The sequence below is a fragment of the Macrobrachium rosenbergii genome, chromosome 52 (genome assembly GCF_040412425.1).
Source record: "Macrobrachium rosenbergii isolate ZJJX-2024 chromosome 52, ASM4041242v1, whole genome shotgun sequence".
In the NCBI taxonomy this organism is placed as follows: Eukaryota; Metazoa; Arthropoda; class Malacostraca; order Decapoda; family Palaemonidae; genus Macrobrachium; species Macrobrachium rosenbergii.
This window is the reverse complement of record NC_089792.1, coordinates 13,253,198-13,269,354: the sequence shown is the minus strand read 5'-3', so window position 1 is coordinate 13,269,354 and position 16,157 is coordinate 13,253,198. Positions and strand designations below refer to the sequence as shown.

Here is a 16,157-nt window from a genome sequence, read left to right as displayed (position 1 = left end):
ATATATGAAAAATACTTTTTTTAGATTTTCTTTTGTATTTCAGCAAAAAGCGTCTTAATCTTGGGTTTCATAGTGTGAAAATTGAAATTTGACGATCTTTAGGCCTAAGCTACCAAATACTGTAATGAATGCGTTGGTATCATAGGTATTATTTATCTTGTAAGGAATTCCTCTCCTTTTCAGGGACTTGTAATCAAATAAACACCTTTATCTTTTAAAAATTCTCTACTCTGGCGTAGGCGTTTTCCTGTAACGTGAAATGCAAGTCCATTCAGAATAACTGAACGCAAAAGATAGGCTCATGTCTTCCCTTACTTCGTTTCAATTCTGATTCCATTACAGATAACACTCAACAGCCATTCTTCTCCCTTTTGAATTTTTGGATTCTCATTGTCACAAGATAGAATGAATTTCTCTTTAGTTCGATGCGTCAAGCGGAAAAGGTTTGACCAATTCTGTGATAGGCATGAGATATTGCGTATCAACAGAAAGGATGTGCTCTTTTTTTTGCCAACATTGCCGTCTATTGTGAAGTGTGGGTGTTACTGAAATGTGAATAAGCATGAACCTCTTTCATTTGTATGAGGCTGATGACATTAAAGATCGCAGTTAAACAATAGTGCGTCTTTTTTTTTTTTTTTTTTTTTGTATTTCAACCGAATGTTAGCGCTATTCGGACATTTTTTCTTTGCATATCGCAACTGACTGATAAAACTAACAATACTGTCAGTTTCATTTCATTGTAATTGAAATCATGAAAAAGAATTTTTAAACATTATTTCACCTGTGACATCCTATTATTTAGTACTCCTTTAACTCAGGACTCATCCGTATAACAATATTCAAGAAGACGTCTATGAAATATGCTCAGACCTATTTGATTTCTATGCGTATTTTCAAAGAATTTCTTTCCGTATTCCAACAAAAAAAAAGTCTTTTTCAGTTAGATTTACGTAGCATGACAACTGCAATTTGACGATCTTTAGGCCTAAGCTACCAAAGACTAAAGTTCAAGCTGTTGTTGCAAGTATTGTTTATCCTTTCAGGAATTCCTCCCCTCTACAGACTTCTTTTCAAGCAAACGCGTTCATCTTTTATAGAATCATTTCCCAAGTTTAGGCGTTTTCCTATATACGAAATGTAAGGCGAGTCAGTATAAATCAATGCAGATGATAGGCTCGTGTCTTCCCCTGTGTCGGTTTAATTCAGATTCCATTAAAGAAAACAGGTGACAGCCATTCTTCTCCCCTTGATATTTTCCGATCTTATTGTCACAACGTAGAATGAATTTCTCTTCAGTTCGGTGCGTCGAGCGGAATAAGTTTTGCCAACTGTGCGAGGTATAAGATATCGCATATGTCAACAGAAAAAGGGTGTGTTCGTTTTTGCCAACGTTCTCGTCTCTCGTGAAGGGGGTGTTCACTGACCGTGATTCTTTCTCATTTGTATGAAGATCATGGTTAAACAATAGTCTGTTTTTTTTTTATTTCAGTTTCATCTTTCTGGACATATTTCCATTTCATGTTGATAAAAATCGTGAATAAAGAACTTTTAGGCATTGTTTATTCTGACATTTTCATTAATTAGTCCTCATTCAACTCAAGTCTCACCAAAACAATATGATTCCAGAAGAATCATATGAAATATGAGCAGATTTATTTCACTTCTTTGCTAAATGCGAAAATAACAGATTCTGCTTTGCAATATAAGGTTTATTCTAACAGGTCTTCAACATAAACACTTCTGCTATAGATTTGATGATATTGGTTTAACCTTTCCAGAGTTTTCAATTCCATTTTAGTTTTCTGTCCGTCCGCACTTTTTTCTTTCCGCCCTCAGACCTTAAAAACTACTGAGGCTAGAGGGTTGCAAATTGGTAAATTGATCATCCACCCTCCAATGATCAAACATACCAAATTGCAGCCCTCTAGCCTCAGTAGTTTTTATTTTATTTAAGGTTAAAATTAGCCATGACCGTGCTTCTGGCAACGATATAGGGTAGGCCACCACCGGGCCGTGGTTAAAGATTCATGGGCCGCGGCTCATACAGAATTATACCGAGAGCACCGAAAGACAGTTCTGTTTTCGGTGGCCTTGATTATACGCTGTAGCGGCTGTGCAGAAAACTCGATTTCGCCGAAGAAACTTCGGCGCATATTTTACTTGTTTTTTCTCTTAATCAGACGTGAAATCTCACACTGAACATATCTGCAAAAACAGATTTATGTGCACATTAAAACAGTTGGCTAGACATGGAAGTATTTATTTACGACTGCACTGACGTGTGTGCTGAGATTTCGTGCTCTTAATTCTTTGTGCATTTTGTAAAATGAACCTTGAGAGAAAGCAGCAGAGCTGGGTTTTTATGTGTATATTCATTTGCTTCGCTGATTTTACCTAAGTTCACTTATTTCAAAAAATGATGGAACGATAAATTTTCCTTTAATTTGGTCTTTTTTTTTTTACCAGTTTGGGCCCCACCGAGACGATTCACCTCTGACTTTCATGAAATGGTCCGATATTTATTATCACGAATGGGGGGGGGGCCGGTTTTTAATAAAAATTCTGTATTTGCAAAGAATCTAATTTTTTTTTTTTTATTAAGAACTCAACATTTTACCTTTGTATTTGGTGACAAACTTTTGTATTCCTTCTGGTGACAAATGAAAATTTGTATAATTAGCAAAATGTTTCTTTGCTAAAATGAAACAATTCATTGAGAGTGTCCGGGATGTACCGCATAAAGGAAGCCTTGCGTGGCACACTGTCGAGGATCATAAAAGTTCTCTGCAGCGTCCCTTCTTAGACTCCAGTTGCATTGCTTTCTGCCTTTTAATTTTCATCCGTTCCCTTTAATCTTTTCCTATTTAAGAATCTAACTTCTTAAATTCGTCTGCTCCGATTTTCGCTTGTTTTTTCAAAACAAATCCTTCGAGTGAACTCCTTGAAAGTCTAGAAATATGATTGACTGATCTCTCTTAATTAACAAAAATTATATGCTTATATATATAAAAATATATGATAGTACAGTATATATATATATATATATATATATATATATATATATATATATATATATATATATATATATATATATATATATATATAAGAATATATTCTGACTCTCGTCAGGATCGAACCAGGTCTTTCAATTGCAAGGCAAGGGCTCTGCCAACTGAACCAAATAAAACTCGTGTGGTTCTGTTGGCACCGCCCTTGTCTTTCAGTTGAAAGACCTGGTTGATCCTGATGTGAGTCAGAAATTTATTTCTATTCCACATGTAATTATGAGTTGATGAATTCATATATATATATATATATATATATATATATATATATATATATATATATATATATATATATATATATATGTGTGTGTGTGTGTGTGTGTGTGTGTGTGTGTGTGTGTGTAGAGCTTTCCAGAGCGCCAGAAAGTACTGTGATAAACTAAAGTGATGGTTATTGCTGATCTGTCAAAGTATAAAATCTGGGTCAGTGTCCTCATGATTCTCAGACTAATTCTCATTAAATAAAGTATATGTAAAATTAAACTTAGTAATAACTTCTGACTCCTTGGCCTAATGTTCAGGTACACGGTTGATCAAAACACACGCTGACTGGGTAAATAAAATTAACAATACAAATATAAGAACAAACTAAAAAAAAAAAAACAGGAGTGAAGTAAGGTGTAACAGGCAGTAAGAGAACTGGTGTGTACCACTGGACTCTTGTCAACCAACGGTGACTGTAACGGAATCACAAGGGTTCACGAAGATTCTCATACATATTGAGTCTATTTATGCTTTGTCCCGTATGGAGTCATTGCACCTCATGCGGTGCACTGTAGGCATCACTTAAGGTTCTTTGCAGCGTCCCTTCGGCCCCTAGCTGCAACCCCTTTCATTAATTTTATTGTACCTCCGTTCATATTCTCTTTCTTCCATCTTACTATCCATCCTCTCCTAACAATTGATTCATAGTGCCACTACGAGGTTTTCCCCGTTACACCTTTCAAACCTTTTTATTATCAATTTCCGTTTAAGCACTTTATGACCTCATAGGTCCCAGCGCTTTGCCTTTGGTCTAAATTCTATATTCTGTTCTTCTATTCTAGTTGTGCATTGTTGCAAAATCACGGACTGACTTTTTGAGACATATTAGTATGATTACCAAACAAACTATGGTGACATCATTTCATCGAGTGTTTTGCATGTAATGCATTCATATAATTCCATACGATTCTCTCTTTTATCTGTCTAAATTGCTGCAGAACCCTTCGTACAGAAAGGACTGTATTTCTGACATAAGTAACTGGTTTGCTCTCACGGACAATAAGCAAGGCCAGTCTCAGACAAATTTAAAGTAGTAAGTGTAAACTTAGTACCATAATGAACCTACTAATAATATCTTATCATTTCACTAGCAAAACTTCTGTGAGTGATAGTTAAGAAGTCAGTAAAGATTTGCGAAGCTGGTGCTTAACTTTCTGGATCATGGTATAAGTTTTCAGCTAAGCGTCAGTCAAGAGTTGAAATATTTACTGGATAAAAGATCTTCCCAGTGAGAGCTAGAAAAACTTGAAAATTTGAATACATATCAGTTCTTTGATACTGATTAGTTCATGCATTATGATACCATGATACCATGACCGGCATACGAGAGAGAGAGAGAGAGAGAGAGAGAGAGAGAGAGAGAGAGAGAGAGAGTGCTAATATCCGTAGGATGTGCGTGGAAGATCGTATTTTTTTATCGTTCGTTCTCTCGTAAAAGTGCTTGGCAAACGCTCGAATTAGTCTCACCCTGATGACTCCCGATTTCGAAAGCAGAATTTTCGCAAAACTTACGGTCGGCGATTACGTGAGTTGCATGCATATAAAAACCTGTGGTATTCTCACTACGTCGCAGTAACTAATTTCTGATTAAGAATGCGAGCTAAGTACAGTTTTTTTTTCTTTCTTTTTTTTGTCCCTCGACCTGGATAAGAAACCTCCAAAAGCATTTCATGTAACTTCTTCTTCTTCTTCTTCTTCTTCTTCTTCTTCTTCTTCTTCTTCTTCTTCTTCTTCTTCTTCTTCTTCTTCGCCATTAGCCAGTTAATAACTAGGCTGAATCAAGGTATACCACGCTGACTTTACGTATATCCCTTTTTATACCGAATTTTATCCGATTTCAGTTCAGGTTTTTTATTTCTAAGGACCCAGATGAATCTTCTAAAATTCATCTTCCCGATTTTTGCTTACGGTACAGATATCTCTCGATCCCTCGGGCCTTGTTCCAAGCGGAAGTAGAAATAACCGGTTTTTATATTAAGTCTTTTTTTTTATTTTTGAAATCAGTTGTCGCAGAACTTACGTCTGATTTCATTCTGTTTTAAGTGTCCCCACCAATAGAGCAGCCATAAAAGAGAAATTACGCTTTCACGTTGCATTGCATTACCATTCGTTCATCATGCTAATTTTTATGCTGCTCCTATTTTTTTTTTTTTTAAGTTTAGGAGGTCATACAATATTTCTATTTTAGTCAGGTAAGGTATTTCTCTTTTCACTGATGAAAATAGTGCCTTCACTTTGTGTCTGGAGCGCACGAAGTAGAAATATATTCCTTAAGTCTGATTTATCCTCATTTATGTATTTGAAGACAAAGGAATGATATATGTCTGCGCAATTCTCTGTTATAAGTAAGAGGAAAATGAAAAATGATTTGGAGATGTAAGAGGAAAGTTGTGAGACAAGAAAAGCGCTCGTCAAAGAAGTGAAAAATGGTTAGTATATAGAAAATGTATAGAAAGTGCAGAAAAATATAGAAGAGTATAAAAGTGACTATAAATAAAAAAATTTCACAGTAAAGATGAGGAGAGGTAAGGTTACGAGGATAACTGAAAACCACGAAAAGGAAAAAGATGGTAAACTGAAAAAAAAACCGTGAAATTACCGCAAGCATTCGCCATGACGTGACCCGCTGTAACTCGTGTTGAATCGTATCGCGCCACCTTTTTCCACAGATATATGAGTCCAGACATTTCCTTCGCTATTTCCGTGCATTTGCCTTTTTTTACTGCCACTTGCTCCTCTTCTACCTTTCTTCGTACGGTACTCTGTGGTTATGATTTTTCCAACGAGGGGTGTATGGATGGTATCGAGTACAATCTGGCCCAAGATCTTTTCTCAAGCAAAATTCGTCAAATATACATTTCTCGGTCAAATATTAAGGTTACTCTCGTACCCTCCCAGTAAGATTATTGCACCAGATCCGGGAAGAGGAGGATAGACGATAAAAAAAAATCTTTTATAAAGAGGAGGCTCGCTAAGTAGAAACATTGTTTACCGGTATTTGTTAAGGAAATATTTTATTCATATAATAACGATAATTAGTATAATGGAAGTCCTTAAACCATTAAAGTGAATTAAAGAAAAACTAGAAACTGAAATTAAATGTGTTTGTGTGTGTGTGTGTGTGTGAGAGAGAGAGAGAGAGAGAGAGAGAAGAGAGAGAGAAAGAGAGAAATAAGGTCATGTTTTTGTTATTGCTCTTCTGCTAAAATTGCTTGACGAGACATCTGATTAGTCTCACCTCGTTGCGTTCAGATAATTAACGGAGACTTCTCATGAACAGATACGCAGAGATTCCGTGAGTCGCAAGCAAAAACAGAGCCGTGGCATCTCCATTGTTGAAGCGAAGAGCAGCATTGTTGCCAAAACCAGTTAATTGCTTTCATAGCGTCTACTGGAACCCATCAAGAAGCGCAGAGGTGAATTTCACAACCATGCGGAACGTTATGTATACCCTCTTTTTGTCTCGTCAGCCGTCTGTCAATTACGTTCGATATTAAGTCGACCGCCTTGTCATTTTGGGAAGATTACGTGTAATTTACAGTCTAGGTGTATTATCAAATTACATTCCAGATTTTCGTCTCGAAAAATTCACGGTCAGACTTCTAAAATGTGACCGTAGGAATTTGCGGGAGTAATTCATCTCTCGTGAAGATTTGCTGGTAGATGCCTTTGAAATCAAGACGACCGGTTCCTGATGCCTTTGCCCACCAGTTTTTCTTCTTCTTTTTCTTCTCTTTTCTTGCCTGCAAGCATAAGTGGGTTTTAGATTGTTCTTCCGCTTCGTTTTGTTGTGGAGTTTCACCAGTATTCGTACAAAAATCTTCATCAGAGTTTCGTGTCTTTTACTTCCTTTCAGAGGTTGTTGACCGTAGTTTTCATTTTCCTTTTTTTTCGGTTTTATCGGTGTTCCTGGGGTGATGTGCTCTATTTCCTCCATCTCATACTGTACATAGCATAGCGCAGGTATTTTTGGCACACCTTTTGCTTGCTTGCTTGCTTGTCAAGACAAGACTGACATCACTCCAGTCATGCAGAATAATTCCCGGTCTTAATTCTGACACTTATGATAGGTAGTTTATTCCTCACCTGGCAGTATGAAAAAATTGAAAAAAAATCAGACTTTAGATTTCACACGCATGCATGTCTATTTGCATAACACAAGCAATCATGGCTGTCAGGAAAATTAGTGCTTTTAACTAAGACCTTTCCGTCAAAAGAGTCTGATGTTATCAGTAAAGATGATTGCATATTTAGAGTAACAAGCTACTCAATCTTACTCACTCTGGAAAGATACTGGTCTTAGTTCATTTCTCTCTCTCTCTCTCTCTCTCTCTCTCTCTCTCTCTCTCTCTCTCTCTCTCTCTCTCTCTCTCTCTCTGTTACAGGGCTTTAGGGTTTGCGTAAAGATAATACCTGTTTATATTCAGTACTCATCTACTTTCTTTTCTTTCTTTTACTCAGATATTCTTTATATCTTCCCTTATTACTTTCCATTAAAAATCCTTGATGGAGGCCAGCATGGATTATTGCTACATGGATTATTGCTACTTCAGTAAATTTTGTATACTTTTGGGATCAACTTTTAATTAGTTACTTTTCTCATTTCCAGAATAGCCGTTGTTTCTTCGTGTGCATTTTGCAATTTAAAACTCTGTGCCAACAGTCTTAACGAGAAGCAATTTTATAGAAACATGATACAAAGCAGGATGCATATGAAATCAGGCTAACTAAATTTTGCTTTTTCACACAGAAAAAAACACACAAATAACAGTGCGGAAAAGTGATATTCACAAATGAAACTAACTTTAAAATGCTGTGAAAATCAAAGAAAATAAAAGCCAATTCAAAAATACAAGTCAATATGCAAGTAAAAATTTGAACAAATTAGAACAATTACAATCAGTGCAAAGGATTGAAAATGAACTCACACCAAAATTAGTGTAAAATTATGCCATAACAGCGCCGCACTGTATTCAGGATAATTATGAAAATTACTTAATACGTTAAGAACAATGATTTACTAAAATATCTTCGAGGTGCCGTCCGAAAATATGCCTTATTATGACTTGTTAATCGGAAAAAAAAAAATAGATATCCTTTAATAATGGTGAAAAGAATTGTCTAAGCTTTTAAACTGACGTTGTGAATCATCCTAATATTGTTAAGCTACGCAGAGGATACAAACTGGTCTCAGCTGATCGAACTGATCTCAACTGTCAAGGGATTAGTGCAATCGATCGTAAGGGACAAAGCAGGAAAATTCTCTTAGTCACAAACAAGAGAGTTTCCTTTCTTGCTGTTTTCTTTAAGTTTTCTTCATTGGTCACTGAATCTGCTTTGTATCTTTGTATCGTGGAACAAGAAGTCTACCTTTATTTTTGCAGTTTCAGAACTAAGGAAATATAATATGAGGAAGTGAAATTAAATTAATCTGGAAAAAGAATATTTATTGTATTTGTCGCAACTTTATTTGAGATATACGCACACAGGCATATATACTGTACATATATATATACATATATATATATATATATATATATATATATATATATATATATATATGTATATATATATATGAATATACATACATACATACATACATACATACATACATACATACATTATACATACATACATACATATAATATACATATTATATATATATGTATATAATATAAATTTATATATATATATAATATATATATATATATATATATGTGTGTGTGTGTGTGTTTGTGTGTGTGTATTCGTTCTATCTGTGCTATGTCATCAAACGCTCGCACGCAATCAAATTTATGTCAGTCAGTCCCACAGCGTAATGCCATGGGGTACACCGTTACCTCCTGTCAGTCCTTTGTCATTAACCTTCGAGGAATCGTTTCATTGACCTCGTTCCGGTCCACTGGAATTCCAGATCCACTGTGGAAAGAAATCAGGAATGGCTAAACGAAAAAATGAGCGACTCTTTTTGGGCTCTTTTTCCGGTAAAATGATATCTATCATGCGATCCTTTGCAGTGACTTATTAGCGATTTTCTTTCAAAGGACGAGAAAGTGCTGGGTCAAGTCTCAGTAGGTGATTCTTTTTGGTGTATAATGACGAGGAAAGCTGAGATAATGAGAAAGCTGGGTCGGATAGAACTTGGTAAAAAAATAGAAATGATGGCACTGCCCATCAGCGGATACGATGTAATTCAGTGCCCGGGTAATTGTATGTTACACTGAGGCTCATTCTCGTTTTGGAGAAGCGAGAATCCCATTAAGGAACTTGCCAAGCACTGTGAAATGATAGTGATTTCCTTTTTTCAAAAGTGCTTGTGTTTGTGTGTGCATGTGTGTGTGCACGGGGAAGGGAGAGAGAGAGAGAGAGAGAGAGAGGCAGGGGAAGGGGTAGGTTAGTTAAAATTTCACATTTTTTTGTAAATTCCAATACTCACCACCAGATTCCTTCGAAAAGTACTGAATCACGTGCCGATCATTCCTGAATATTCAGATACGGTTTTATGGAAGACCTCCGCTCTCTTTTATCTTCCGCAGGTAGCATCAACAACCTGGATGATCAACTTCCTGCGACTGGCCCACTTCAACGAAAACAACCCAGCTATTCCGGATAACAAACCTGAGCAGCAGTACAGTGTAAGGACACTAACATTTTTAAAAAATTTTATTGCACAGTTTTTTTGTAATATCATTTACGAATATATAAGTTTAATTATCAACTGCCTTGAATTCAGTGGCCTTAGCTAAAATTTGCGACATATGATAACAGTGGTAAAACTAAAACTTAACCTGTTGGATGAATTCTCATTATCATGACTTTACAATATTAACCCTTGGATTTAAAAGAGGAAAACAAGGTCTTGATTAGAACACTTAGATTTCTGTCGAACGACAATAAAAGTAACTTGAATCTCGCATTTGTACAGAAAATGGATGATTGTGACCAAAGAAGTTATGATAATCTCTAAAACTTGATACTAAGTAAGTATTATGAATGATAAGGCATCTGTCCAAGAAGCGTTATAATGTACTCTGCGCATTTAAAATTTTGCACATCTCATATACAATAATCCATTTAAAAGTTGAGTACTTGGATTCATAAAAGTTGTCTAAAGCAAAGCATTTGCAACAAAAAAGAAAACTTTCATAAAATGAAACTGCTACTTCCTTCAGTACTGTCCAGTCAACTTTCATTATACACGAATGATTTTGTTGAGGTTGCTGAAGGTGAAGTGAAGGGTCACAATCATTTTCAAGAAGGAAAATTCGATAGAAAAATACCGGCGAAAAGAACTGGAGGATGAGCATGCATCCTTTTAAATATCAAACTCTAACCTCAGTTGCTAGGTCAGGCGACTGGTAGGGAAGCATACGAGATTTTATAGTTGATACTCGTCAAATCTTTACGTCAAGTGTATTCTGACTTCTGTGTTAGCACGGTGTCGAAAACCACATGTATTCCGACGCTAAAGTGCATTCACTAATCAAAGAAATCATGTTGAGTGTTGTCCCGATAGAATACCTGAAAAGTTCACACGAGTAACTTTTCAAGAACTCTGTCGGGGCTAACTCATCATATTTATTTTTGATTGGCAAATGCAATCTTGCGTCGGAATAAATGTGATTTTCTCACATGAGTAAAAAAGGACTCCTCCTCCGAGATATAATAACTTGAACACGCTTTCTGTTATTTAATCCGATCCGTGAGAATTCGGTATAATAGTAATTACTATCTGGCCACCAAAATCTCATGTCAGAATCCCCCTTTCCAGCACGTCTTTGGAGCGCGTCATGATATCGCCTTCAACTATTACCCTGCTCCATCATCGGCCGCTGATAAAGCGAGAATCCTCAAGAAAAGCGTCAGGATGATTATAGTTAGGCATCCTTTCACCAGGTACGCTTTTATAAGTTTTAGGTTAACCTCGTTAGGGTTTAGATTAATATTACTTGGAAATATGTTGCTGTTTTTGTAACTAATACATACATACATACATACATAAATGTATGTATAAAGACAAAATCCACGAATAAGAAGAAACAATGTATGTATGTATGTACTTCTTGTATTTATAACTGAAGGACACGAAAATATGGAACGTGATGAATATACAAATACAGAAAATTCATCACGTTCCATAAGAGAAACAAGGTTTCGACTACTTGCCCTTTACTCAGCAAAGTAAGGACAAGCAGTCGAAAGGCCTTGCAGTACTCTATTGTTTCGCTTTCCTTCGTGGATTTTCTGTATTTGTATATTCATCACGTTCCATATTTTCGTGATTCAGTTATACACATACATACATACATACATACATACATACATACATACATACATACATACATACATACATACATATTATACAAGTATACATACGTACATGAACAGACTCATTCGGGGAAAGTCAGTTGTGCTTTCTTTTGGTACACTTAACGAGAGGCCTTTATTAACCATTTCAAAACAACTATTACACACACACACACACACACACACACACATATATGCACACATGCATATGCACGAACGCAAACAGCAACAACCTCTCAAAAATACTGCTGGCCAATTTCTTCCATTTTATTTAGGTAATAGTCGGCCCTTTTCATATCCCCAGGTTGCTTTTTTTGTAAACCGCGACAAGATGACTTGCCTTTTTTTAAAAAGAAAAGATGCAAAAAAAACCAGGGCCAGCCAAAAATTCCATTTTCAGCCTTTTCAAAAACGCAGCTGAAGATTATCTCCAACTACCGTCCGGCTGATTCACCGAACAAGTCTCCCCATCCAACTTTCCCTGAATTTGTGCAATACGTCATAGATGAGACCGCCAATCTGACGACTGCGAAGTCGTGGAGGCATAACGTGAGTTGATGTGTCGAGAAACCAGATTTCCTTGCCTTTTTTTTTTATAAAAAGGAAACCAGATTTACTTAGTCTTTTTTTATAAAAAGGAAACCGGATTTACTTGCCTTTTTTATAAAGGAACCAGATTTTTTTGTAACCATATTTCCTTCCTTTAAAAAAAAACCAGATTTCCTTGCCATTTTTAAAAAAAAAGTATAAGGTTAACAGATTTCCTTGCCATTTTTATGAAAGTAAACCAGATTTCCTTGCCTTATTTTATAAAAAATAAACCAGATTTTCTTGCCTTTTTATAAAAGGTAACCAAATTTTCTTCCCTTCTGATAAAAGCAAACCAGATTTCCTTGCCTTTTTTTTATAAAAGCAAACCAGATTTCCTTGCCTTTTTTGTAAAAGCAAACCAGATTTCCTTGCTTTTTTATGAAAGCAAACCAGATTTCCTTGCCTTTTTATAAAAGCAAACCAGATTTCCTTGCCTTTTTTTATAAAAGGAAACCAGATTTCCTTGCCTTTTTTATAAAAGCAAACCAGATCTCCTTGCCTTTTTTGTAAAAGCAAACCAGATTTCCTTGCTTTTTTTGTGAAAGCAAACCAGATTTCCTTGCCTTAAAACCTACGTAATATCAAGGTCCTTTTCTTTGGATCTTGCGTAATATGTTACCGCAAATCAAATGGGCGTAAATAGGATTTTTTGGCATTTCACTGTAAATTTTTTTCCGCTAGCATATACAATATTTAAACTTTTTAGCAAGTTTAGCTACTTTTCGCCTCGATATAGCGCCAGTTTTGTATTTTAGATATCTATCCTCACTAACGTCACTGGCCTACCAGAACTGAACTGATGAGGATTCATTTTTTGCTCTTAAAGGTCCTGCTTTATATTGAATTAATTAGAGATGTTCTCTATAATATTGTCTTAAGGTTTACAGTTAAGCAACAAGATATAAAATAATTGACGAATCTGTATAGATCAAGTCGTAAAAAGGAAAAGCTTCAATGAATCACTGTTTTCAAAAATGCTATAAACTTTACCATTCCTTTCTTAATTTAAAGTTTAAGTTTAGAATTTAACGTTTAAGTCTAGAGTTTAAAATTTAAGTCTGGAATTAAATTACCTTAAGAATTCCAACAGTTTTTCATTTTCGATTGATTTTTACCTTTTTTCTTTCCCCAGTATTATTTTGTGAGTTGGCTAGGAGAATGAAGATAGTGCGTGAGTTTTGTAGGTTTAGGTAAATATCCCTTTCCTAAAACAGTTTCTTTTCAGGACATCTTTTGTTTTATTAAGTGTTTGTGATAAAAAAAATTAATTGTAAACTTGTTCTTAGTTTTGTTATCCCTCTTTTGACAGTTTCTTCTTGGCAGAGTTCTGTGTTTTGTCTTAAATCTTTGTCTCTTGCTGGTAAATGTTTTAGAGGGATAGATCCTGTTAAATATAAATAATTGTTACGGCTTCGGGAGAAAATCCTGAAGTTCATAAATTTTATTTTGATCAAATGTTTCATCTTTCACTATTGCCCAGGTCAAGTGTTGGGTATCATATTGGGCGCAGTGCAACATCTGCACCACAGACTACAACGTCATCATGAAGCTGGAGACGATGGTTGAGGACGAAAGGTTCTTAATTACCCTCTCGAAACTGAAGGAACTGAAGAAGGTAGTGTCTACTGCTATCATTCAGACAATTGTTAGATTTCGTAAAAAAATTTCATGTTTTACTTTATGTTTTCCTTTCTGTGCATGCCATGGAATGAGTAGATTTCAGATTAAACACTATTACTAATAATATTACTCATTGTAAACAATTTTATTCCCCGATCTTATTAAGGTTTTTGAATTATAATATTTAACAGACCATATTCACCATAAGTAAACGATTCATTTTCTGTCTTTTTTTGCCAGGCACGTTGCCATCATTATTCTAAGGTTACGATCCATTTCAAATTTTTTGTAAGGTGTACATTTATTATGATTCTTTCTGCTGCAAGATCCTAATCCCACTTTGTCTCTTCTGCAGCTGAAAACAAACGAATGGCGCCATCTGAAGAATGAATCCTCCCACGACGTAGCACCAGCATTCTACAGACAAATAACGCAGAAGCAAATGTACGATTTATACGAGAGGTACAAATTGGACTTCGAAGCCTTCGGGTACGACATCAAGGAGTATCTGCCCTTAGCCAAGGACGCCGAGGGCAGAAATACGACCGAAAAAGACGACAGTAACTCGACTGAAGTTGAGGTTACCAAGAAGGGCCAAAATGTCGCAGGAAAAGGAAGCGATAACTCAAGCAAAACGATCAAGAAGAAGAAAAAGAAAGGCAGACGGAAAAATTAGGGGAGTTAGCAACAAGAAACTATTTTTAAATAAAGAGAAACTGAACTAGTTTTCTCTCGTTATCTCCATAAATTGTGGACGGCCTCCTGGTACAGCTTAGTGAATTCTGTCAAATTAAGCGAAATTCATGTAAGGGTCAGTGGACAAAATGTTTATATACTTATTCATTCACTTGATGAAGAATGATTTGTATGGTTATACTTAGTAATTTAACAAGAAGAGTACTGAATATTTTATTGATGGTTAAATTTTAAAGATCGTGTGTTTAGGAACTAAGATGTTTTAGAAGGCTAACCCCAATAGATCTTTAGAAGAGATGGAAAATCTAAAATTATCATCATCACAGCAGTATCAGTAAATTATTTATTTAAATTTATCTCTCTCTCTCTCTCTCTCTCTCTCTCTCTCTCTCTCTCTCTCTCTCTCTCTCTCTAAGAAATGCAGAGTGCCAAAAATCTACCTTTCTCACGCATTAGAAACATTATGCTCATTGTCTCGTCTTCAAGTTTTTCTCAAGCATTTCACAAAGAAGGCACAGATGCTTGGACAAGCATTTATTTTATGCTTGTTAGTGAACCTCGTTCATGGATGACAAACTTTTTCGTATTTTTATATATAATAATTTCTCTGCATCTGCAGACTTTCATTTGGTGATTCCCAAATTTGTGTCTGAGGGTCAAATGACTGTTTATCAATGACCTGGTTATTTGTCAGTGATATAAATTAAATAATTTCTTGAATACATTTTTAATAGGTAAACGATAATTACAGATAATGGTTTTGTTACTGTGTTCTGTAATGTCACGTTAGATTTATTTGTAGTTTCTTAACACAACTGTTAGTATTTTACTCCAAATTATATGCAAGATGATACTATAATGGTAAACAACTGATTCAAGTGCATTTATTTTCGTCTGATACCAGGACAACTCATTCCCCGGAAATCTCATATCAGACAACACATTCCTGGACAATTGGTATCTAGGACTACTGATATATAGGACAATTGATATATAGGACAACTCAAAACAGGTATAATGTGATAACGATTTAATTTTGAAATAAAAATCAAGAATAAAACAGTAAATATTAAAAGAAAAACTGTTTTTTGGGGGACAATGAAAACTAAAAACATTGAAGACTCTCAATATTAAAAGAATTTAACTAAAACTGAAACTTAGTGCTGATTATATGCCACAGCTTTTAAGAAAGACATTTTCTGACAAGGATCATACTTTTCAAGTAAAGTTATCATTCGCTTGCTGCACTCTTTGTAAACCTGTTTTAAAGTTATATGCACTCCCCGCTCCAAATCAATTTTCTTTCTCTGCGCCAAAATCGCCTCCAACTTTAGTGTATTTATTAATTTCCAGATATTCGGCTGTTGGCGTGAAATTGAATTTTGTAACGCATTCTGAAAACCTTCACGGCTATTATTAGTTCTAGTCATACCAGTTGAAGTCATCTCTGAAATATTCCATATTTCAATTGGGAATATTGAGCCAGACGACGTCTTCTAGCGCCTCTTCCTCCTTCGTGTCCTATGTAAGTCACTTCACAATGCGACACAAATTCTTGTGGCAAACTATCGTCCCCGTAGGGGGTTAGTGCCGTCAGTGCTCCTCATGTAT

The 16,157-nt window shown here is 35.5% G+C and overlaps 1 protein-coding gene across 1 annotated transcript in view; it reads left to right on the top strand.

The window, feature by feature from the left end:
• The window catches only part of LOC136833698 (uncharacterized), a 113,550-nt gene extending 97,749 nt beyond the window's left edge, over positions 1-15,801 (top strand). The window contains exons 3-7 of the mRNA XM_067095890.1: positions 9,869-9,967; positions 11,104-11,228; positions 11,944-12,188; positions 13,711-13,845; positions 14,206-15,801. Coding sequence (XP_066951991.1) covers positions 9,869-9,967; positions 11,104-11,228; positions 11,944-11,959 — 240 coding nt within the window. The 3' untranslated portion in view covers positions 11,960-12,188; positions 13,711-13,845; positions 14,206-15,801. The remainder of the gene's footprint in view (positions 1-9,868; positions 9,968-11,103; positions 11,229-11,943; positions 12,189-13,710; positions 13,846-14,205) is intronic.
• Positions 15,802-16,157: the final 356 nt, after the last annotated feature.